Source organism: Triturus cristatus, chromosome 8 (genome assembly GCF_964204655.1).
Source record: "Triturus cristatus chromosome 8, aTriCri1.1, whole genome shotgun sequence".
In the NCBI taxonomy this organism is placed as follows: Eukaryota; Metazoa; Chordata; class Amphibia; order Caudata; family Salamandridae; genus Triturus; species Triturus cristatus.
The window spans coordinates 5766326-5792209 of record NC_140591.1 but is presented as its reverse complement, the minus strand read 5'-3'; the positions used below and the strand labels follow the sequence as shown (position 1 = coordinate 5792209).

Sequence of the window (25884 nt, the reverse complement as noted above, 5' to 3'; positions counted from 1 at the left end):
CTATAGCTTGAAAGAACTCTGGAGTTCATGCTCTGTTTCAGCTCGCCATCTAGAGGCTGAGCGTGGAATTGTCCCTTCGAGTTCTTTCAAATAAGAGGAATCACTGTTTGTTCCTCTGTAGCGCTCACATGGAGCAGGAAGGAGCTTTAAACACCTGCTGTACCTTGCGCAAGTTGTGGACCCAGCGGGTGGGGTCGCTTTGTTCAGAAAAAAAATAGCCATTTTCTTTCCAGTGAAGTGGTGGGGCCTATCCCAGTGCCACTGGACCTGTCCCAGTGTTGTTGGACTTGACTGTTGGAGGGCCTTTGCTAGTGCGGTGGGGCCTGCCCTGGTGTCGTGTGCGGCCTGCCCTGGTGTCGTGTGCGGCCTGCCCTGGTGTCGTGTGCGGCCTGCCCTGGTGTCGTGTGCGGCCTGCCCTGGTGTCGTGTGCGGCCTGCCCTGGTGTCGTGTGGGGCCTGCCCCGGTGGTGTGTGCGGCCTGCCCCGGTGGTGTGTGCGGCCTGCCCCGGTGTTGTGTGCGGCCTGCCCCGGTGTTGTGTGCGGCCTGCCCCGGTTTCGTGTGCGGCCTGCCCCGGTTTCGTGTGCGGCCTGCCCCGGTGTCGTGTGCGGCCTGCCCCGGTGTCGTGTGCGGCCTGCCCCGGTGTCGTGTGGGGCCTGCCCCGGTGTCGTGTGGGGCCTGCCCCGGTGTCGTGTGTGGGGCCTGCCCCGGTGTCGTGTGTGGGGCCTGCCCCGGTGTCGTGTGTGGGGCCTGCCCCGGTGTCGTGTGTGGGGCCTGCCCCGGTGTTGTGTGTGGGGCCTGCCCCGGTGTCGTGTGGGGGGCCTGCGGGGCCTGCCCAGGTGTCATGCCTGGGGCCTGCCCTGGTTTTGTAGGTCCTGCCCCAGTGTTATCAATTCCACGGAACCCTCTTCAAGTTTTGTATTTTTTCTTTCTAAATCTTTATTTATTTATGTATTTATTTTTACTTTGGCAGTTGTTACATAGTGTGTAGGGTGACCAGATTCTCAAAACAAAAAACGGGGACAGGTCATAGACATAGAAGTAGGACTACGGTTTGCAGTAACCATCGACATAAAAGTAGGACTATTTGACAGCTGTCATAGACATAGAAAAAGGACTACAATTACAGCTCCCTCCACAGACCGAGATGGAGCATTACAGACAACAAATCTGCGGTCTTTTATTGGCAACCCTCTCCTTCACACAGCAGCATTAGTACTTTTTATTACATTTACACTTTTAAGGACTATAGCATATATTTGCCAAAAATCAATAAAACATCACAGACTAGCAAAAGCCAGATTTAATAGCTTTATCAATGCTCGTTTCTATAGCTGCACGTCAGTACCACATAAAGTACAACTCACCAATGTTGCTTAGTTGCTCATGACAGAAAAGCATGGGAGGTAAACTGCGGAATGCTAAATTGCCAAATGGCAGCCATGGACCAATGTAAAAAAAAACACTTCTCTCCAGGTATTACTGCCTTAGGGTCTTAAGGGTGGCAATGGCTGGCCGACCACACAGTCCTCCCACCTTTGCATGGTCACTGCTGGGATGTCATGTTACCTTACTGGGGTATGTATAGTGCACTCTAGCCATTGGTATCATCTCATAGTGAAATAGTGTGAAGACCTGAGCAAAGAGCTCGAGCAGCGCTGCTCGCCTCTCACCTCTCCCTGCTCTTTTAAGTCCTTTCCAGCTAAACAGTTTGCCGTGATCTGAAAGGTCAGTCAAAAGGTCAAGTCATAGCTTTGATATGGAGAACACAAAGGATGCATCAATTGGTTATGACTAAAACATGCAATGAGCAATGCATTAATCCTTGCACGGTATGCATATGGGCTACTGAAAAGTTTGTATGACTATGAATACAAGCAACAGGACGAAGAAATATTGTTTTATCCAAAGTAGAAACTTTGGCTGGCACGATGACGTAGGTGGCGCTGCGTGTAAAATGTCTCTCTTCAAAGGATTTCCCTTCTTGCTACAGCGCTCACCTCAGTGACGACACATGCCGTAAACAGTGCAAAGAGAGCATGCGCGCGCATGCTCAACCGGAACAATGAAAAACAGGGACATTTCTGTGTTTAACGGGGACACTGTTTGAAAACTGGGACATTTGAGTCACTTGGAGAAAAGTGTCGGGACACGGGGACACTTCCCCAAAAATGGAGACCGTCCTGGGAAAACGGGGACGTCTGGTCACCCTAATAGTGTGGGCATTAGAAAGCGATTTAGAAGAGTGCGGGAGGGGTGTTCTGGTTAACAAACACCATAAAACAACCTATTAGTACCGCGGAAAGGAGGGAATATTTCTTACCAGCAAGGATATCTCCGGATAAGTGGTTAGCTAACCAGCATCCCAAATCAGCCGCAAGTAACCAGGAGAGCAGAGAGAACACATATTTTGTATCAGGAAAGAGCGGCCAAGTCAACACAGGAGAAGCAGCCATCCCACTTTACCCAATAGGATGAGTTTGCGACCCTTTGAATGCGAGCAGGTCCTGCGAGGCCTGGTGGGCGGGACTTCCGGGGCCTCGCTGCTCTCCCAGCGGAAGTCTCTCAAGCAGCCTCCTTGCCTGAGAGTCGGAGGCTCGAGCAGGAGGGACGCATTGAGCTCCGGAGACTTTACATTTTCCAAGCAGGTATGAGGGAGCGGAGTTGTGCGGGGCTTGAGCGGCGCATGCGCTCCTAAATGGCATTGTTGCTTCTATGGGGAGCCGATGCAGGTACATTTCCTGGGGCCTGTTGCAGGGCGGGCCGCAGCATGGCTCTCAGGGGAGGCAGACGAGGGAGACCAGAGAGGAGTGAGCTAGAGTCATCTGTTGCAGAAAGAACCAGTCCCTGGACCCCGTTCCAGGTCATGCTCTGGAGACGCTGCCCGCAGCCCCAGCGCAGTCGTCGCCGGTGGCGAGCGCCTTTGGCCATGGCCAGGGTTTGCCTCTGGAGGTCGCGATGGTGGTCCAGGTCAAAGCCCAGTGATTTGGATTTTCCACAGTGACCGGATCTCAGTTCAGGAGAGACGAGGATTCCAGGCCCTCTTCAATAGGGAGGGTGTATTTGTTGAGAGATATTAGTACAAATTCAGATTTAGTTGGGTTGTGTTTTAAGTGGTGGTTGGTCATCAGTTTATGAACCTTGTCGAGGGTGAAGGAGAAGAGACGGATGTCTTGAGGGAATGAAATATTGTTAGATCTGGGACCAGCCAAGTATTGATGATGACTATTTTCAGATTTTCTTAAAATATCCCCAACCGGTTCAAGATATGGATGAAACCAGGTTGGGGTGAGGACAGAGGCCTGTGGGACCCCTTGTTATGTTGGTTCTGCTATTTTCACTATTTGTTAACGGTTGGACTGATAGGAGTCTAACCACTGGACTACTGTCCCATCGATTCCTGTCCGTTTCTTCATGGTGCTAATCGGCATTGTGACTGACTGTATCAGAGGCAGCCTTTGTGTCCAGGAGTGCAAGCAGACACGAGTTCCCCGAGTCTAGCAGGCAGAGAGAGTCCTCCACAATTTACAGAAGGGCCATTTCTGTGCTACAACCCGCCTGGAGCCAGAGTGGAAGACATCCAGAGGGTTATTGGACGGGATGTGGACCAACGGCTGTGACGCTGCACAGCTTTCTAGTAGCTTCTGTTAGAATGGAAGAGTTGGAAGCAGGCTAAGGTTGTTCAGGTCAAATATTGTTCCACAGAGAGTTCACCAGGGAGGTCCAGTAGTGTCGGAGAGGAACCCCTTGTTTCACGAGGAGTTCACCAGGGAGGTCCAGTGTCGGAGAGGAACCCCTTGTTTCACGAGGAGTTCACCAGGGATGTCCAGTGTCGGAGAGGAACCCCTTGTTTCACGAGGAGTTCACCAGGGAGGTCCAGTGTCGGAGAGGAACTGTAGGAAAGTAGGATCTGCTTCTACGGTTGCCCCCACTTTTTGCCTGGTGCTAAGCTGTTATTGACTAGTCTGACTGGTATCCTGCTAATCTGGACCCCAGTTTATCTGCTTTCTCCCTAAATCGTTATGTTCACTACAGATTGGATACTGGGGTACCCTTATAAGTCCCTAGTATGGGGTACTAATGTACCCAGGGCAAAGGTACCCCAGGTGTCCCCCATGGGCTGACGCATGCATTATGCCACCCATGGGAGATCATGCAAAATGGAACTACAGGCGTGCCATTGCAGCCTGTGGAAGATGGTGCTAGTACCACTTACTAAAGAAATAGGTTTCCTATATCTAGGGTCACTGCACTTAAAACCTATAAATCACCACTGTAGCAGGCCTTTGTAATCCTGAAAGCAGGGTGCTTGGTTGTAAGTGTGAGGGAGCCCCTGCATGAGCAGGACACCCCTACAGCCTACAGAGTCCATTCTCCCGGGTTGTAAGTGAAGCAGCCATATACCATATAGAGGGGCACTGCGTAAGTACGTGATGACCATCTCGAAAATGGCTGCAACGAATCCGATCATGTTTGGTATAAAACTTGTTGGAATGATACCCTCACACCGTAAACGGTGTGGGAGGTATCATTCCAAGCGCTGGAAAAGCCCGCGTTTAGCCTCTGTGTTCCCGGTGCCAACCTTCAAAGTTCCAGACAGCACAAAATTGTTGTTGCCGACAAGAGACACATTTCTGCCCTTCTGCTGCTGAGCCAAGCTCGAGCAGAGGAACGTATAACAATGAAAGTCTGAAAGTCTGTCTGAGGGGCACATTTGGTTCCCTGTGCATAGTCCCGTTCAAACCAGTCCTGGGAGCTGTTGGCTCCCAGGACTGTTGGCTCCCGCTCTGTCGCAAAACTGGACAAAGGACATCGGAGTAACCTCCCCCCTGGGAAAGTCCCCTGAATCGTCCCATCCCTTTCCTTAGGGTCCTTAAGGGCTTACCTGTGGGTGGGTCCCTAAATTCGTTGTGGGATAAGATTCAGATCAGATACCACTTCTTCTACCGTCTTGGCACCCTGGACTTCGTTTAGGCTCGACTTCGTCTCCCTTCCAGTCTGCTGCATCATCTGTGCCTGTGCACCATACTGGAACCTTCCATGGCCTTTGGGATCAAAGACAACTGAAGGAATCTCCCTCCGAGTGAAGGAGTCACTCCTCTGCATTTGCAGGCACTGCAACTAAGTCTACAGGTCTGCTGAGGCTGAGCTCCTCCGGACTCCGGAATGTTCTGCAACACAGTTTGTGGTTCTCCACAGTTCCCGATGCCTGCCCTACCCTCTCACTAAGTTTGAGGCCAGTATCCCTTGTGGAGGTTTGCAATAACTGAACTCCTGTTCACCACTTCAACTTGCAGTTGCAAAGGTTTGTTGGCTTCCTTCCAAGAAGATCTTCCGGCTCCAAGTAGCCCCAACCTCTAGCATCTCTGGTGACCAGAATCTTGGGCTACACCGCATCGTGTGCATCGTGGCCCCCATCTTTTGGTGAGCTGCTTGAGGTCTTCTCGAGACTCCAGTGCCTCCGGCCTGTGGGTCAATTTGAGGGTCACCTTTGCTTTTCTTGGGCTCCCCTGATTGCTCGGGGCCTGCCTGGACTCCACTGCTCGTGGTGAGTCCCCTGGACCTTGTTGGTCCCAACATTGCCCCTTCTTCGATATCCACGTGGGTTGCAGTTGCCTAGGCTTGTTGGTGCTTCCGACAGACACCGACCCCTCAACTGATGACATCCGATGTGGGACAGCATGTGCATGGTTACTGTTCTTCCTCACCATCGCCAGGTCCTCACAGCTGCTGAGTCAAGGTCACCGTCGCCTCTCCTGCAACACCCGACAACGGAGGGCATTCGTCTTCCAAGTCTCCTGGTCACTCCTGAGTGACAGACTCTGTCCCCTCTGCTTGCAGGTACCTCTCAACTAGAAGCCGCCTTCTGATTCCACTGGCCACTTTCTCTTTCTTCAGCAGTGGCGCCTTCCTGAAGTCCTCCATTGGGTTCGACGGCGGTTTCTGACGCCACTTCACACATGCACCCGGCTCCCCTGGGATAGGTAACTTGGTTACCACGGTATCCACGGGTTGGGTAGCTCTCCAATCTTTGGTCTTCCATGGGGTTTCTTCAGGGTCCACTGGGAAGGGTCCTTCATCTTTAAAAATCAAACCGCAGCTTATACATAGACTTGTAAGGAGCCCGTGGTCATGTTCACACTGCACACGCTCTACGTGGGTGGTTCCTCGGGTCCCCAGCACTTAAGGGTTGTCTGGACTGGTGCAGGGTGCCCACTTACATAAGTGGACATCATATACCAGGCCAGCCACTCACAGGAACGCCTTGTTTCACGGGTAGTTCACCAGGAAGGTCCAGTGTCGGAGAGGTGATAGTTCTAGTTTCAAGTAACTCTGACCCAGAAATATATCAAAGTACGCCCATGACTGAGCTTCACGGGTCAGCATACAATCTTCTAGGAGAGTGGATTTTGGTGAAAACGATTGCTCAATGGACTTTACCTTCTCACCAAAGGAGGTGGCTGGTGGAGACTGGGTGGCTGGTGGAGGCTGGGGGAGAGTGGAGAGTGGGAGTTTAGTTGTTTGATAATATCGAAAAGTTGCTCTGGGCTGCTTTTCGCTGCAGCACGTTGGGGTTTGGTTTCGCTTTGAAGATGTTTGATTTGTAGTTTCTCCTGGCGTTCCTGAGGGTGGTAAGATTTGAGGGCGTGGGGGCTTGTCTTCAGATCTTCTCAAGGGGCCTCAGATGACCTCTGTCCTAAAAAGACCCCTCTAGAAACTAGGGAATGCGCTGCCTGTTCCTTCTTGCGTTTCATTTGTGCATTTTCATGAATTCTGTTCTGATGCAGAAGAAAGACCGAGGCATTCCTCGTGTTTAAACAGGGTTGGACCGGGGGTCTCTTATCTGCCAGTTCCCCTCTCTTTTCGCGTCTCGTCCTTTCTCATCTGTCTCTCTCCCGCCTTCCACTCTCTTCCCCTCTCGAACCTATGGCGCTCCCTCCCTCCATCTCTCCCCATTCACTCTCGATCACCATAGGACTCTTTGGCATTCTCCCTCTCTCTCCCGTTTCTCACTTCCTTACCCCACCCTCTGTCCTTCTCTAGTTCTCTAATTTTCTCCCTCCTTTTCTTTTAGGCACTCCTCTTTCTCACGCTTTTTTCTGTTTCCCTTTTAACTCTCTCCTCTTCACCTACCCCATACTCACTCCTCTATCCCTTCCTCTTTCCTCTCTCTCTCTCTCTCTCTCTCTCTCTCTCTCTCTCTCTCTCTCTCTCTCGTCCTCTTTTCCCCTTTGTTTCTCCTCCATTCTCTGTCATGATCTCTCTGTCCCTCTTCACTCTCTCCTGTCATCTCCCCTCTCCTTTTCTCTCTTCCTCATCCCCTCTGACGTCACATGCACATAGTATGAACCACTACAGTCAGGAGACATTTGTGCGCCCTCTGGTCTATAAGTGATGCCGTCACTGTGGCGGCGTTGCAGGTTGGCCGCATGTGTTACACGCAGATGAGGGATTAACCATTTATTTGAAATGGCCCGCAGATCTCCAGGTTGGTCCCTTGAGGACGCAGCCATGGTTGGTGCATCTTTGGGGGAAGAAGGCTTTACCACTGTTATGCAGTGAACTCCCCCTCTGCCGATGACTCACCTTTTGATAGGTTGTTTCTCTTGTAAACCCCCCACCCCCACAAACACCCCTATTGATAGGTTGTTTCTCTCTGAAACCCCCTCCAGCCCCCATGAACACCCCTATTGACGGGTTGTTTCTCTTGTAAACCCCCTCCCGCCCCCATGAACACCCCTATTGACGGGTTCTTTCTCTTGTAAACCCCCTCCAGCCCCCATGAACACCCCTATTGACGGGTTGTTTCTCTTTGAAACCCCCCTCCAGCCCCCATGAACACCCCTATTGACGGGTTGTTTCTCTTTGAAACCCCCTCCTGCCCCCATGAACACCCCTATTGATGGGTTATTTCCCTTGTAAACCCCCTCCAGCCCCCATGAACACCCCTGTTGATGGGTTGTTTCTCTTGTAAACCCCCTCCCGCCCCCATGAACACCCCTATTGACGGGTTGTTTCTCTTGTAAACCCCCTCCTGCCCCCATGAACACCCCTATTGACGGGTTGTTTCTCTTTTAAACCCCCTCCCGCCCCCATGAACACCCCTATTGACGGGTTGTTTCTCCTTTAAACCCCCTCCAGCCCCCATGAACACCCCTATTGACGGGTTGTTTCCCTTGTAAACCCCCTCCCGCCCCCATGAACACCCCTGTTGACGGGTTGTTTCTCTTGTAAACCCCCTCCCGCCCCCATGAACACCCCTATTGACGGGTTGTTTCTCTTGTAAACCCACTCCTGCCCCCATGAACACCCCTATTGACGGGTTGTTTCTCTTTGAAACCCCCTCCTGCCCCCATGAACACCCCTGTTGACGGGTTGTATCTCCTTTAAACCCCCTCCTGCCCCCATGAACACCCCTATTGACGGGTTGTTTCTCTTTGAAACCCCCTCCTGCCCCCATGAACACCCCTATTGACGGGTTGTTTCTCCTTTAAACCCCCTCCAGCCCCCATGAACACCCCTATTGACGGGTTGTTTCCCTTGTAAACCCCCTCCCGCCCCCATGAACACCCCTGTTGACGGGTTGTTTCTCTTGTAAACCCCCTCCCGCCCCCATGAACACCCCTATCAACGGGTTGTTTCTCCTTTAAACCCCCTCCAGCCCCCATGAACACCCCTATCGACAGGTTGTTTCTCTTGTAAACCCCCACCCCCATGAACACCCCTATTGACGGGTTGTTTCTCTTGTAAACCCTGTAAACCCCCTCCAGCCCCCATGAACACCCCTATTGACAGGTTGTTTCTCTTGTAAACCCCCCCAACACCTCCATTAACTCACCCGACATCTTTCAGGCTCTGCCCTTAAGAGAGGAGGTGGTCCCGGGTTAGAGGCCTTTCAGTGCCCCCAGCAGTGACTTGAGGGGCTGTCCTTTCCTTTCATATGTTCACGGTGGTTTTTGGAGAAGAGGTACTAAAGGAGCTCTTTGAAGCGGTGCCTGCCCATGATGGCGCCCCCCCCTCCCCTGACGCTCAGGGGCAAGCAGGCAGTGCCCACCATCCCGAGCGTTGGACTGCTGTAATCCACGTCTCTGAAGCGGGGAGAGCCCGCTGCAGTGCACAGGAGATTGGGGTTCAGACATTTGTTCTGGTGTCTAGGTATCCAGGCTCTGTGTGGCAGGTTTCTCCAGCCCACCTTCTTTATCAGCCCCTAGTCTTGTTTAACTGTCCCTCAAAGGTCTCCTTAGTAACTTAAGGTAAACTCCTAGGCTTAGCACAGCTGAGCTGTGGGTGGAAGTAGTATGGAGTTTTGCTCCAGTGATGCACCCCAGTCTGCTGTAGCCCCCAGGCGGCATCCATCTGAAGGCTTCTCCAGGTACGTCCCCCTCCGCCTGGTTATTGAAGGTAACTCCAAGTCAAGTGGTGAAGACCTGCGGTTTGTGTTCATCTTTTCCCACGTCCACGTTTACGTAGTGATTTCCATCCTCTTTTCTTTCAGGGACAGTGCGCAGGTTCCTGGAGGCCCACGGCGAGTCCATTGAAAAGGTCGTCTTCGCTGTCACAGACCAAGAAGAGGTATTTAATTTGCTACTTCCTACATTTTCAGGCACTGGTGGTGCCCATCGCTCTAGCCTCCACTTTCTTTCCTGCCCTCTCCAGGCTGCATCATTCCTCTGGACCTTGGCTAGCTGCGTCCAGTCTGCACCGCCCCGGTGCTCTGCGCACCTTGTGACGGAGAGAATATGGTCTTGTGTCTCCTGCCCAGGGCCGGACTGGGAACACAAACCTGCCCTGGCAATTCAGCTGGACCGGCTCCGGCAGGTGCGAACGGGGGCGATGGGGTGCTAGTGAGAAGCACCGCTGCTGCTTTTGTTACAGGGGGAGCCGATATTGCACTGCTGCAAAAACAGCCCCCAATAACAGAACCTTTCCCCACCACTCAAACTGGCCCCCACCCTTCAGCCCCCCGGGAAACTGCCTGGTGCCCCCTACTGTCAGTCTGTCCCTGCCCATGTCCTGAATTTGACAGGAGCAACACAAATAAAGGATGGACGGAATGCTGAACATTGTCAAACATTCACCCGTAATCACAGATGGGCTAAATACATAATTTATTTGCTCGCCATGTCACCCAGTTCGGACTCAGACATATGCAAATCAGTCTTGACGCTTCTCCTCATGGGAACAGCCCAACCCAAACTGCCAGGCTAGGTTCTCCCTGGACCGGAAACAAGCATCCTAGGACCGGTTTCGGGGTTTCACCCCTTTTCAGCCAGGAAAGCTTGAATCCAGTGGCACAGTGAGCCCGGGACCCACGTCTGGACATACTCTGCACACTTAGGGCGAGAAATCAAAAGACACACAAATGATGACCGAATGCAGAACAAATCAAACATTCCCCCCCAGTCACAAAAATCTGAATGTAATCAATCGTTCTTTTGCTTACCACGCCACCCCAGTTTAGACCCAGCCATATGTAAATCACTCTTGACCCTGCGCCTCATGGGAACAGTCAAGCCGGGTCCACCCTGGACCGGAAACAAGCTTCCTAGGACCGGTTTCTAGGTATCGCCCCTCATCAGACAGACTAGCTTGAACCCAGTGGCACAGTGAGCCCGAGACCCACATCTGGGCATATCTGGCGCACTTTGTACTAGAAAGCAAAAGCTATACAAATGATGGACGTAATGCAAAACAAATCAAACATTCACCCCCAGGCAAGAGATGTGTGTTAAATCCATCATTCTTTTTCTTACCATGCCACCCAGTATGTAAATGTCTTGACGCTGCTCCTCATGCGAACAGTCCAGCCCGAACTGCCAGACCAGGTGCTCCCTGGACCGGAAACAAGCATCCTGGGAGCCATTTTGGGGCATCACCCCTCAGCCAGACTAACTTGAATCCAGAGGCACAGCGAGCTCAGGACCCACGTCTGGGCACACCCGGCCCACTTAAGGCAACTATAGCAACACAAGGATCCCATCCCTGCTGCACCTGCAGAGCCTGGCTGAATCGGACAAGACGAGCTTATAATTATAGAACCATCTAAATATGTGTAAGGTTTGTGCCGTTCAAGCGACATCTACCATATCCGGCGAAGACCGCTGTCTACACGTCTGTCCTCCTCTCGACATGACAAGCAAAAAAGATGCAAGGAGCCTTGAAGTAGAAAAAAAGGAGTATCCTCTTGTGTACCTGCCTGCCGGGACCACCTTCATACAGGGGTCCTTGTGAGCCTGTAGCAGTTCTGCTCACCGAGCCGTTGGACACAAGGATTGGTCTGCAATCGAGTCCATCTCATTCATCCCTGTTAGACCTGGCACCTTGGCGTGAGTCTCCCTTCCACTTTTTTGTCGCTGTGCCACATGTGTTTTGCTGGTGTTGGCTGCTCAGATCAATGTGCCACTGCCAACCAGTGCCACAGTGCAAGTGCTCCCTATATAAAATGTATATGTTGGTTGGATTCCATGATTGGCTATTTGGTTTACTGTCAGACCCCAGTAAAGTGCACCAGGAGTGCCCAGGGCTTGTAAATACAAATGCTGCTGGTGGGCTTGCAGCACTGGTTGTGCCACCCACAGAAGCGGCCTAGTAAAATGTGTCTAAGGTCTGCCATTGCAGAACCTGCGTGCTGTCTGGTACTGTCATGCTGATTGGGCAAGTGCACCCACTTGCCAGTACCTAAACCTTCCCTTAACTTCATATTAGTCACCCCTATGGTAGGCCCAAGGGCAGGGTGCATTGTAAGCATAAGGTAGGACAAGCCCTGATGTGTGTGGCATGTCCTAATAGTGAATTACAGCCATTTTAGTTTTTCACTATTGTAAGGCTACCTGTCCTCCATAGGCCAGAATGGGCTGCTGGAATTACTACACGCTGTAATCCCAGCGGACTCGGAGAGCATGGTAGAAAGTCAAGTTTAGTATGCCTGAACTCAGAATAATAAAATACTTCTTTTAGTAAAGTTTATTTTAATATCCTGTGTTTGTAAATGCTACTTTTAGAAAGTTAGTATTCACTTGCTTAGCCATTTCAGTCCGCCTCTGCTGTGTGTGTGTGCTGCCTAGCAACAGTAAGGAGCAGGGCTGGGGAATTCCAGGAGACAGGCTGGCTGCCAGGTGGTGGGTAGAGAGATTACACCAGGATGGGTGGGAGGAGTACAACGTGACTCTGAATAGACCTGTGCTCTGCCATCACAATGCTGGCTCCGCCCCCTGTGGAGCGGCTGATGTCTCTGCCCTGCTGCTTAAAGGAAAGAGCAGAGTCACCACAACAAAGTGCTCCAAAACCGGACTGAGCCAGGCACAGGCCCCCTGGCGACAAAGAACAAAAGAAACTTGCTATAAAAGAAGGAGCCCTGCTCCTAAGAAATCAGATCCTGTTTATGCCAAGAAGAACCTCTACCCGAAGAGAAGGACCTGGGAAAGCTGCATGGAGGAGTACTGTCTCTAAGCCTGAGAGACTGGCCTGTGGTTGGTGCCTTGCTGCTGGAAGGAGAGGAAAAAGACTGAGAGACTTTGAATTCAACTTGTGCTTTAAGAACAATCTCCAAGGGCTTGCTTGTGAACCTGCCCCCTGAACTGCGCCCCAGGAGCAGTGGGCGCTACCCCTCCCTGGAAGAAGAGGAAGCTGCTGTGGGTGGATTTGCAACGCTGACCCCAGAGAACCTGTGTGCCCCCTCTCGCTGAGCAACGCGACTCCTGAATCGTTTGTGCTGCTGTGAGCACCGTAAAGGCCTGTCCTGCCTGGCCTGAGCAAAGCAAACAACTGCCCCCTCGAGCCGGAGCGCGCACCGTAGGGAAGAGACTGCCTGTGCCCAAGCGCCGAGCCTCTGCGACCCCCCTGGCCGTAGAGACCACTGTGAGGACCGGCGGCGCACTAGTTCGCCGATTTGGACGAAGCCGACCAGCGCGCCGCGCTGAGAAATCACCCCCGAGCTGCCCCTCCTGCTTCTGACCCCCGAGGTGTGCTGCGACGTTCCGAAGCGCCCCACGAAGCATCGTCGTCCACTGCCCAAGCGGGACTGCAACGCGACGTGGGACGCCCCTCTACGGACTTCTGAGGCCACCACGAACATTACCCCCAAGAAATAAGGTACTGTGAGCCCAAGCGCCGTCGTACGAACCGTACTTTCCTGTGTACGGTCCGTACTGCGCTATTGTACCGCTACGCGACTCACGCGGGAAGCGCGAGACTTTGTGCGGTTTGTCCCCAGCTCGTACGGTGCGTCCCGGCGCCTGTACGGTCCGTCCAGCGTTAAAGATATAGACGTTGCTCACGCGGGAAGCGTGAGGTGTGGCAAGAGGCGTACCAGACTCGTGCGACGCGTACCTACGAAGGTACGGTCCGTACGTCTTGAGTCCTAGTACGCGTGCTCATGCGGGAAGCGTGGGAAACGGCACGACGCGTCCAAAACCTACGAGGCGTACAGGCCCCCAGAAGGTGCAGACTGCACCAAAAAGTGACCATTTTGAGAACTGTGGACTCCCTGAAAATAATCACAAGTAACTGGAACCTCATTTTAAGTGAAGAACTGTATGTTCGAGGCATATGAGCTGCAGATTATACACTGTGCATAGATCGCCATCTGGTGTTGGGCCCGGATGTTAGCAGTTTGTTTTTCCTGTTGGAAAGTCTTTGGAAGTCACGAGTTCGGTGACTCCTCCTCTGGTTCGTATTGCGCATGGGCTTCGGCTCCATCCTCAGATTGTTTTTTTCCGCCATCGGGCTCGGATGTAATACTTCGCGCTCCGGTTCCGAACTTCCCAGTTCACCGATCGACGCACAAATCCTCCCTCATCGAGCTTTTTCAAAGATATAAATCATCTTACTCATCTTCTCTTCGGCACTTCTTCGATTCCGGTGGTCGATGGCGGCCTATTCCGGCTCCGGTCTCGGCTGATGGAAAGAACTCCCTTCAAGAAGTGCCCTCGATGTGGGTCCAAGTTTCCCCACACCTATCTCCATGAGGTGTGCAACCTCTGCCTCTCCCCAGAACACGAGGCCCGAGACTGTCCCGCCTGCAAGTCTTTTCGCTCAAAAAAGACCATTCGAGATAGACGGGCTGGACGCAACATGGCGCACTCTTCGACCTCCGCTCCAGTCGACATCTTCGGGGACGACGTCGAAGCTCCGGGACATCAGGACATCGAACAGGAGAACGACGACCTCGTCAGCGCTTCCGAGGCCGACGACTCAGATGTGGAGGACATCACCCCGGCGCAGCGGGTCGTGAGCACAATTCCCCCTCCCACGTCCACGCCGATACCGAAAAAGGCTTCGGTCACACCTTCGCCTCCGGGCCTAGGCAAGACCAAGGACACTGCTTCTCACACCCCACCTTCGGGCCCGGTAAAGAAGCCTATTAAGCCCTCCGGCAGCTCGGGCTCGAGCCAGCCGACCACCGGTGCCGAGAAACACCCTTCGGCACCGAAGAAAAAATCGGCCTCCACCTCCACACCGAACCCGGCACCGAAGTCTTCGGTGTCGAAACCTGCTCCTCCGGCGCCGACCAAACATCACAAGACCCTCGGCACCGACACTCCCGTGCCAAGACCTTCTTCGGCAACGACCAAAAAAACGGAGGTTCCGAGGAAGCACGGCTTCGACAAACCTAAAAAGCCGTCGGCCCCGAAACCTTCGGCGCCGACCGAACAACCAGTGTCACAGGAGCTTTTCACACCGGATCCTTTGCAAAAAACCCTCACCAAGGATCCAAAGACTGGACACTTGACATTGTTTTCAAAAAAGAGACACTTGGACAAGCCAGCTCCACCTCCACCTCCAAAGAGAAAGGACATTGCTACCTCTCCTTTCAGGGTGCCTTCCCCACCTCCTCCACCCTCTCCACCTCCACCCCCTCCACCTCATCGTTCCCCCACCTTGTCTCCTGTCCCAGACGATTTGGGGGACCCTTACTATGATCCAGCAGATGTGCCACAAGATCCCACCCCTACTGGATCTCCAGACCCATGGGATGATTATAACAATCCGGACATCCCAGATGTCCCACAGGATGACCTTTATCCATCTAGGCCATCCCCTCCTGAAGATTCCTTGGGTTTTCACCATTTGTTACAACGGGTGGCACACTACCACGGGGTGGAGTTACATACCGACCCAGTGGAGGAGGATTTTCTCTTAGACACCTTTGACGATACACATAGGTCCACTGCCATTCTACCTATGTTAAAGGGCGTAATTAAACATGCCCCTGAGGTTTTTAAAGACCCAGTCAGGGCCAGGGTCCTAAACCCTCGGATAGAGAAGAAATACAAAGCCGCCCCCACAGACCCTTCTTACATTAAAGGCCCTGCACCATTAGATCCCCTAGTGGTATCTACAGCTAGGAAGCGCTCAAATTCTCAGGCGTCAGGCGAGGCGCCCCCACCTGACAAAGAGTCCAAGCTCCTAGATGCGTCAGGGAAGCGCACTGCGTCACAAGCGGCCAATATATGGCGTATTGCCAATACGCAAGCACTGTTGGCCCGATACGACAGGGCGCAATATGATGAGCTAGAGACCATCATGCACCATCTCCCTGAAAAGTACAAGACTAGGGCTAATGAACTTATTCAAGAGGGAAAACAATAACCAATACCTCGATACGATGTGCCCTAGATGCGGCAGATACAGCCTCCAGGGCCATAGACACCAGTGTCCTTCTCCGTCGCCATGCCTGGCTCAGGGTTTTAGGGTTTAAACCAGAGGTACAAGCCTCTATGTTAAATCACCCTTTCGACCAAGATCATCTATTTGGCCCTAAAGTAGACGAAGCCCTCGAAAAAATGAAAAAAGATGCAGACACGGCGAAATCTATGGGAGCCCTACAGACACAGACTCCCAGGCGCTCCTTTCGCCGTTCTTCCTTTCGGGGCACGGGCAGAGGCTACTCCTCGGACAGTGCATCCACGTCCTATAAATCCCCTCCTCAATCTACCTTCACGAAGGGTTATCAAAGAGGCGGATGCAGAGGCAAAAATAATAAGGGCAGAGGCAAAACAAATACCGCCCGCTCTGCCACACCTCCTGCCCAATGACTTTCCCCCACTCCCTCCAGACCATTCCACTCCGGTCGGAGGCAGACTACAACATTTCCTTCACGTCTGGGAGACAATCACCTCAGACAGATGGGTGACACAAATTATTCAGTCAGGGTATTGCCTAGAATTAACATCTACACCCCCCAACATTCCACCCAGGCACCACCCTATGTCGTATGAACATACTGCGCTACTAACACAAGAGGTGATCTCCCTCCTGCAATAGAGCAGGTCCCCATAAATCAACAAAATTTAGGGGTCTACTCCCTGTACTTTCTAATTCCAAAGACGGAATAGACCCTACTACCTATCTTAGATCTCAGACCTCTAAACACCTACATTCATTCAGACCATTTTCACATGGTAACCCTTCAACAGGTTCTTCCACTTCTCTCCCAGAACGATTTTCTCACCACTCTGGACTTGAAAGACGCGTACTTTCACATCCCAGTACACCAGTCTCGCAGAAAGTACCTCAGGTTTGTGGTGGACGGACAACACTACCAGTTCAAGGTGCTCCCGTTCGGGGTAACAACAGCACCAAGGGTTTTCACCAAGTGCCTGGCAGTAGTTGCTGCACACCTCAGAAGACAGCACATTTACGTCTTCCCCTATATGGACGATTGGCTGATAAAAGCCACATCCTACCAACAATGTGTGCAACATACCGCCGCTACGTTCCAACTACTTCACCAGCTAGGTTTCACGGTGAACCATCAAAAATCCCACCTGGTACCATCACACACACAACAATATCTCGGAGCCACCATAGACACCTCAAAAGCCATAGCCTATCCCAATCCTGCCAGGATTGCAAAAATACAGGCTCTGCGTCTAAAATTCTTATGACAACACTCTCCCAGCAAGAGTGTTTATGCAACTCATAGAGATGATGGCCTCTTGCATTTTTATAGTGCCTCATGCAAGACTCCAAATGTGTCCACTCCAAGAGTGCTTGGCGCGCCAGTGGAACCAGGCCCAGGGACAACTGACAGATCTGGTGTTGGTAGACGGTCGCACCCGTCGCTCTCTGCAGTGGTGGAACACCACAAACCTTTCCAGAGGTCGACCGTTCCTGGGCCCGGTCCCACAAATAATCCTAACAGCAGATGCATCGCTCTCCGGCTGGGGAGCTCATCTGTTACATCTCACAGCACAGGGCACATGGACGCCGCAACAGAAGTTACTCCACATCAACCATCTGGAGTAACTGGCGATCTTCCTCGCCCTAAAATCCTTCCAAGCGCAGATTTCAGGCAAGGCAGTCCTCATTCGCACAGACAACATGACTGCCATGTACTACATTCAAAAACAGGGGGGCACACACTCTCCACAGCTCTCTGTTAGCACAGAGCATATGGAGATGGGCAATTCCACAAAAGATTTTTCTCCTAGCCCAACACGTCCCAGGCGTACAAAACACCGTGGCAGATCTGCTCAGCAGACAGACACAGCAGATCCACGAGTGGGAACTTCACCCACAAGTTCTTCACCCGTTCTTTCAGAAGTGGGGGCATCCACACATAGACCTATTCGCCACCCACAAAAACAAAGAATGCCCAAGCTTCGCCGCCAGATATCCACACCCATTGTCCGAAGGCAATGCGATATGGATGAACTGGTCAAACAAATTTGCATACACTTTTCCACCTCTCCCACTAATTCCATTAGTGGTGCGAAAGCTACAACAGTATTCCCTAACTCTGATCCTAGTAGCTCCAACATGGGCCAGACAATCGTGGTACACCACACTGCTGGAACTCTCAGTAGTACCACACCAAAAGCTATGCCTCTCACCATGCCTCCTAACCCAGAACCATGGAGAGATAAGGCACCCGGACCCAGCTCAGCTCAACCTTGCGATCTGGCTCCTGAGGTCCTAGAATTTGGATACCTTAACCTTCCCCCTGATTGCATGAACATTATCAGGGAAGCTAGACGCCCTACTACTAGGGCGTGATATGCAGCAAAGTGGAAAAGATTTGTTGTTTACTGCCACAACAACGCAATCAATCCTTTAAATGTGTCCTGTGAGAAGTTGGCCTGGTATATGATGCTCACTAGTTAAAGTGATCACCTTGTACCATGCCAAGCAACCCTTATGGTGTGGTTGTAAGTCAACCTTTTCGGACTAGCTGCCCTAGTGGTAGCGTAGGCTAAGCAGTCTTTGAGGCTAAACTCGTGATGCGTGTTAAGCCAGCTGTTTTACCAATAGTAACCCCCTTTTATACCAATGAAAGGACACCACACAGATATATATTCAAAATATATATGTATTTATTTATCAAAGTAACCCCTAGTCTCTTTCTGAGCACAGGAGCACAAATCGTCAAACAAGATTATCACAGAATACACAGAAGTTGCACTTTATATGGATAGGCCCTGGTGGCCACTCGAACCATATACTAAAATAGTGGTATAAGTACCACGAACAGAAAAGGGAAAAGGCCTAGGGCCTCTAGAATCGCTGGGCCTACAAGGAGCTAACGTCAGTTAGTGACCAGGAGGTCCACGGGTGGCGTGTGCAGAGCAAATAGTCACACGCGGGCTCCCATAGGTTTCAATGGGTGCGTAAAAAGTACAAAGTTACTGCAAAAGGAATCTTCCGGATGACCTAGGAACTTAAGATTTGGAACACAGGCACTAGAGATGTAATACTACACTTGGGCACAGGTGTGCCAGCTTTACCTCACCCACAGGAAGCGGGTGCATAGGCCTCGAAGTGCGTCGGGTTTCTTCTATCTGTTCCGTGGGGCCTGTAGACAAAAGTGCTGCAGGCGGTCGGTCGGGAAGAGATGCAGTGGATCCAAGAGTGGATCGGAGATGTTCAAGACCTGTAAGCAGAGGGGACAGTGTTCACAGTCACTAGCCAGTGACCAGCGTGGCACCAGGTGGGTACCAGGCGATGTCGGGTGCAAACAGGTGATGAGGGGTAGCTTGTCTCCGCAGCCACGTGGTCCCTGAAGGTCGACGACGTCCAGGAGTCGGCTCACGAGCTGTCCCACGCAGGCTCTCGCTGTCGGCGGTGTCGGCGACTTGATCGAAGCAAACAAGCCTTGGCAAAAGCAATTGCAGGAGGATTCGGAAATCAGCTGTTGGTTCTGACCAGCAAGGTCAGAGGGATTGCTCCTTTGGAGGGGAGCAAGGGCCAGTCTGGAGCAACCAGACCAGCGGTGTTTGTCGTAGATTTCGTCGCCAAGATGGCCACTAGCCAGCGGGCCAGCAACCGGTTAGGCGCGTCGAGTGGCAAAATGCAGAAGGGCCCCACGCAGATCGTGGAGATGCTGGAGGGCTCACCTTTGGTGCAGATGCTGCTCGAGGGTTGGGCTTCTCAGGACCCAAAGCACAACTTGGAGGGAGCCTCGGTTGTTGCACTGGTCAGCTTGTCGTAGTCGTTCCAAGATGGCTGGCTCCACGTGTCTCGGTGCCTCCACGGGTCTCCTCTTTGCAGGGACTGTGGATCGGGCGGTGAGAGGTCTGGAGGTCCAGGTCTCGTCAGTCTCTGGGCTCGGGCTCCGGCGGGAGGCGGCGGCAAAGCAGACGGTGATTCGCTGGATGGTGCTTGCGTTAGCAAGGTGGTCACTCCCTGACCACAGGGGAGATTTTCTTCAGTCTTCTGTGCAGCAGAATGTCGAAGTTCCCGTCTTCTTCTTAGTTTCAAGTTGATTCCAGGATGTCTGAAGTCTTAGGACACAGCTCCTACCTTTAAGCGGATTCTAGGGGCCGGACTACCTGCTAGGTCCCTCCCTAAGGGTGGGACCAGGAAGGGGGGTGGTTACACCCCCAATCCTTTGTCCAGCTCGCCCCAGGCCCGGGACTGGTGTGCCCCAGGACCGGTTTGAACTGGCATATGCACCGAGGCTCCTTGTGAGCCACAGGCATGTCTGGTTTCTTTCAAGCCCTACCTGACCAATACACAAAATCCTGTCTGGGGTGGTGCACGCACCTCCCCTGGCAGGAAACCCTTTGTCCACACCTCCCAAGCTGGAAGGACTCCCAGCAGCAGGAGGGCAGACTTGTGTCTGTGGTGGCAGCATCCATTTTGTGGAGCTGAGGCTATGTCTGATTTTACCCGGGTTTCAGGTACTGTACATGTCGTGTCCCTCTAGAAGGGTGGAATGCTAACCCCGTCGCCAGAATTGGCGAGGGGTTAGTATTCCAATTCGTATGACACCTTACTCGACATGTTTTGATAAAGCCAAACCAAAGTTAGCATTTAACCGCGAGGTTCATAATGCACTTAAGAGTATATGGTATGACGATATCTGGAAACAGTAGAAGGAAGTTGTTCCGACCACTGCAGACAGGCTCAGCTCATGCCAGAGCACCATCTCACAGGGAACCAAGCACTCTGCCTTCAGGATTGTTAAGGCCTGCCATTGGAGTGACTTATAGGTTACCAGGTGTCCCATTTAAGGTTAGGTATAGGTATACTACACCTAAGTAAGAGGTGATTACACCAACTTACCCCAGCTGAGTGATCAGCCAGTTGTGTCAAATTGTTAGGCCAAGCCTGGGGTGGCATAATACATGCTGCAGCCCTTGGCAGGCCTTGGGTACACCAATGCCCTGGGTACCTAGTGTACACTGGTACAGGGGCTGACAGGGTGATCCAACCAATTGGGTATGTACCTAGGGTACATGGAGTCCATTTTACAGAGAGAGCAGATAGCCTGAGAGCCTGAATGGCAGGATCTCAGGCCAACTAAGTCGAAAAACCAGCTAGACACTAGGCAAAAATTTGGGGGTAACCATAGTCAGATATCCACCTTCCTACACAACCCCCCCCCAAACGAAGGGAGATAAGGCTGACCTTGACCAGGTAAGCCTATATTGCCCAAGTGGCCATATAAGGAGGAACCAGCACTGGCATGGTTACCCCCTGTCTCATGGTCCACTAAGCAATCCCTCACCCTAAGGGTATCAGAGGGTCTCCACCATAGGGAATCTCTACCTGTGGTGTGTCTTGGCAAAGTAAAAGGCTGGTGTTGAGATGGAGTACTGAAGTGAGTGTCCTCAAAGTGAGGCCTCAGCTTCCTCCAATCATCCTCCACCATGGATGCCTTTCTTTCTTTAACTGAGTTGCACTGTGCTCTCAGGGTCAGCCTCTGGCTACCTAAAGCTGGAGGCTGGGTCCCTTTTGTGGGCTTACTGGAGGGACAGGTCAGGTTTGGGGCCCTAAGGTCCCATGTTTGCCTGTGCCCAACAGAATCCCCCTGGGGGAGGTCCCTAACTACCTGTAAAGGAGATCCCTCAGGAATGTTTTTACCCATCACCTGACTAGGGCTACTAGCCAGGCAATCCTCATTCTTTTGATGGGGGGGTTCTTGTGGACAGGGGCCCTCTGGGGGTCCACTGGCCTCCCTGACCTCTGCAGCCCTGGGCTGACTGAGGCAGGGTAGAGAGAGGCAGGCTACCTGCACCAGACTGGATCCCACCTTGGAAGGGGCCACTGACATCAGAGGCTCTGCCAGGCCAGGCCTGGCTACCTCTGGGGCAGTTCCTTCACAAGGGGTGAGGTCAGATCCCTGAGGAGGCTGACCTTTTCCTAATGTCTGGGGAGAGGGAGACTTTTCTTCCTCCCCACTACTCTCAGTTTGTGTGGAGTGATCCATTGTTTCAGGCTTCACTACACCTATGTCAGTCTGAGTATAGGCTGAGACCATTACAGCCTTGCCAACCTTTTCAGGGGGGCACTCAGTTTGTGTTTGAGCTGTGACTGTCACAGCTCTGCCAGTCCCTACAGGGAAGTCTGTCTGTGCCTGGGCTGTGGCTACCACTGCCCTTCCAACCTTTTCAGGGAGGAAATCTATTTGGACAGGGGTTGTGAATGGCACAACCCCCCTACCCTTTTGTGAAAGGCCTACCATTTTAGAATGGGTGTCTTGTTCAACTCCAGCCCAAGCTGAGAGTTCTAAGTCATTCCCCAGTAAGCAGTCTACAGGCAAGGTTGGGGACACTGCTACCCTTTTAGGGCCAGTGACCCCTCCCCAGCTGAGACATACCTCTGCCATGGGATGACTGTTCTGTTTGCCATCAATGTTAGTCACCTGGTAGGAGAAACCGGGCAAAAGCTGCTCAGAGGGAACTAGCCAATGGGCCACCATTGTGATGCTAGCCCCAGTGTCTCTGTAGGCCTCAGCTTTTGTACCATTGATGTAGGGCTCCTGTCTGTACCTACCCAAAGTGTTGGGACAGGCAGTGAAGTTGGCAAACCCCATGCCACCATCACAGACAAGAGTGGTTGCTGTAGGGGAATTGGCTAAGCCAGGGTCCCCCTGTGTTCCCCAAGTAAACCCACCCAGATTTCTGGGGGCACTCCCACCACCTGGGGGATTACTGCTGACAGTAATAGGTGGTGTGACAGGAGTAATTGGAGGAACAGTTTTGTTTTTAGCCCTTGGGCAACCGCTGTCAGTTTTCCAATGCCCAGGAGTTTTACACTCATGGCAGTAGGGCTTTTTAGCTGTGGTAGAGGAGGGAGCTTGGGACCCACCACCCTGTGTGGAGTTTTGGGGCCCTGAGGAAGGTTTCTCTTTTTCTTTATCCCCACCCTTCTCTTGAGGCTTGGTGGTATCTTTCTTTTGGTCACCACCCTGGTTTTTAGGCCTGATCCTGGTCCTGACCCATTTATCTGCCCTCTTTCCCAATTCTTGGGGAGAGGTCAAATCTGAGTCTACCAGGTGTTGATGGAGAAGCTGGTTTTGACAATTACTTAAAATCTGCTCTCTCATCATCAAATTGTACAACCCTGTATAATCAGACACCTTACTTCCCAGCAACCAACCCTCCAAAGCCTTAGTGGCACATTCCACATATTCAGACCAGTCCTGAGTCTGTGTCTTCTGGGTGTCTCTGAACATTAACCTGTACTGTTCAGTGGTTAAGCCTAACCCATCAACTAGGACACTCTTCAGGACTCTGTAATTTCTGACATCCTCTTCTCTAACAGTGAGGAGTCTATCTCTGCCTCTCCCCTCAAAGGAGAGCCATAAGATTGCTGCCCACTGGTCTTCAGGAACCTGCTGCACTTTGCAGGCTCTCTCAAGAGCAGTCATCCATTTGTGGATGTCATCCCCACTTTTGTAGGGGGGCACAATCTTGGACAGGTTCCTATTGTCAAAGACCCTATCTTTGTCCCTAGGGACATTGCTGCCACCAGTGGGTATAGACCCACTCTCTCTATGCTGCCTAGCCTTGCTCAGTTTTTCTTCCATCAGGGCTACTTCTAGCTCCTGCTTCCTGATCCTCAGCTGGGCTTCCTGCATTCTGGCCTCATGTTCCCTCCTCTGAGGGGTGGTCATCCTTTTCCTGGAGTGACCTTGAGAGCCTCTAGAGCCATGGGAAGCATTGGAGTCACCTGAGCGATTCCTTTGCCTTCCCAGCCCTGTGTTAAGTCCACTGGGGAGATCCAGTGGGTTGAACCCACTGTCAGTCCCCAATAGCCTTGGTTTAGCTGGGCCAAGTTTAACACTTGGCACTGGGCTAGTTCTCCCTTCATCCTCACTACTGTCAGTATCCTTTTCACTCTCATCCTCTGTGGTAGGCATCCCATCTAAGGGGTGACTATTGGGAAGGGGTACTTCAGTGGCATCTTCAGAAGGGGGGCCTCCTGTTCCTGTCCCTAAGGGGGCTAACTGGGAAGCTTTCTTGAGTGCTCTCTGATTCTCATCATTCTGTAAGAGCTCTCTGAGCTCAGCAGAGTTTGGGTTCTTGGGCTGTTTAAGGCCTCTAAGAGTTGCCAAATGCCTGAGCTCATTCTGATTAAGGGTAGCAAAGCTGGATGGTGCCCTCTGGGGGTCACTCTCAACAGAGATGGGTACAGTGGACCCCTCTGCCCCGGCCATTGCTCTTAAGTGTGGGTGGATGTGTTGCAATCTACCTACACTTGGGTTTACCTACTAAACCTATCTAGTAGTCGTAGTCAGGGTGTGCTACTCCCTTTGCTCTACAACAACTAAGTTCAGTAGAACTTATGTATATCTAATCTTGTTTTATATGTACCTACAGGTACCTATGTGATCTTTCAATTGGTAACCAAGAGATTACAATGGTAAAACACAGCAAGCTCAAATCCCACCGCTGCTCACCAATGTGAGAAGTTGGCCTGGTATATGATGCTCACTAGTTAAAGTGATCACCTTGTACCATGCCAAGCAACCCTTATGGTGTGGTTGTAAGTCAACCTTTTCGGACTAGCTGCCCTAGTGGTAGCGTAGGCTAAGCAGTCTTTGAGGCTAAACTCGTGATGCGTGTTAAGCCAGCTGTTTTACCAATAGTAACCCCCTTTTATACCAATGAAAGGACACCACACAGATATATATTCAAAATATATATGTATTTATTTATCAAAGTAACCCCTAGTCTCTTTCTGAGCACAGGAGCACAAATCGTCAAACAAGATTATCACAGAATACACAGAAGTTGCACTTTATATGGATAGGCCCTGGTGGCCACTCGAACCATATACTAAAATAGTGGTATAAGTACCACGAACAGAAAAGGGAAAAGGCCTAGGGCCTCTAGAATCGCTGGGCCTACAAGGAGCTAACGTCAGTTAGTGACCAGGAGGTCCACGGGTGGCGTGTGCAGAGCAAATAGTCACACGCGGGCTCCCATAGGTTTCAATGGGTGCGTAAAAAGTACAAAGTTACTGCAAAAGGAATCTTCCGGATGACCTAGGAACTTAAGATTTGGAACACAGGCACTAGAGATGTAATACTACACTTGGGCACAGGTGTGCCAGCTTTACCTCACCCACAGGAAGCGGGTGCATAGGCCTCGAAGTGCGTCGGGTTTCTTCTATCTGTTCCGTGGGGCCTGTAGACAAAAGTGCTGCAGGCGGTCGGTCGGGAAGAGATGCAGTGGATCCAAGAGTGGATCGGAGATGTTCAAGACCTGTAAGCAGAGGGGACAGTGTTCACAGTCACTAGCCAGTGACCAGCGTGGCACCAGGTGGGTACCAGGCGATGTCGGGTGCAAACAGGTGATGAGGGGTAGCTTGTCTCCGCAGCCACGTGGTCCCTGAAGGTCGACGACGTCCAGGAGTCGGCTCACGAGCTGTCCCACGCAGGCTCTCGCTGTCGGCGGTGTCGGCGACTTGATCGAAGCAAACAAGCCTTGGCAAAAGCAATTGCAGGAGGATTCGGAAATCAGCTGTTGGTTCTGACCAGCAAGGTCAGAGGGATTGCTCCTTTGGAGGGGAGCAAGGGCCAGTCTGGAGCAACCAGACCAGCGGTGTTTGTCGTAGATTTCGTCGCCAAGATGGCCACTAGCCAGCGGGCCAGCAACCGGTTAGGCGCGTCGAGTGGCAAAATGCAGAAGGGCCCCACGCAGATCGTGGAGATGCTGGAGGGCTCACCTTTGGTGCAGATGCTGCTCGAGGGTTGGGCTTCTCAGGACCCAAAGCACAACTTGGAGGGAGCCTCGGTTGTTGCACTGGTCAGCTTGTCGTAGTCGTTCCAAGATGGCTGGCTCCACGTGTCTCGGTGCCTCCACGGGTCTCCTCTTTGCAGGGACTGTGGATCGGGCGGTGAGAGGTCTGGAGGTCCAGGTCTCGTCAGTCTCTGGGCTCGGGCTCCGGCGGGAGGCGGCGGCAAAGCAGACGGTGATTCGCTGGATGGTGCTTGCGTTAGCAAGGTGGTCACTCCCTGACCACAGGGGAGATTTTCTTCAGTCTTCTGTGCAGCAGAATGTCGAAGTTCCCGTCTTCTTCTTAGTTTCAAGTTGATTCCAGGATGTCTGAAGTCTTAGGACACAGCTCCTACCTTTAAGCGGATTCTAGGGGCCGGACTACCTGCTAGGTCCCTCCCTAAGGGTGGGACCAGGAAGGGGGGTGGTTACACCC

General features: G+C 52.2%; 1 protein-coding gene across 2 annotated transcripts in view; it reads left to right on the top strand.

Moving 5' to 3' along the window:
• GDAP2 (ganglioside induced differentiation associated protein 2) overlaps nucleotides 1–25884 on the top strand; it is a 471310-nt gene that overhangs the window by 312331 nt on the left and 133095 nt on the right. For both annotated transcript variants that reach the window (XM_085620706.1, XM_085620707.1), the window contains exon 6: nucleotides 9494–9570. In XM_085620706.1, coding sequence (XP_085476832.1) covers nucleotides 9494–9570 — 77 coding nt within the window. The remainder of the gene's footprint in view (nucleotides 1–9493; nucleotides 9571–25884) is intronic.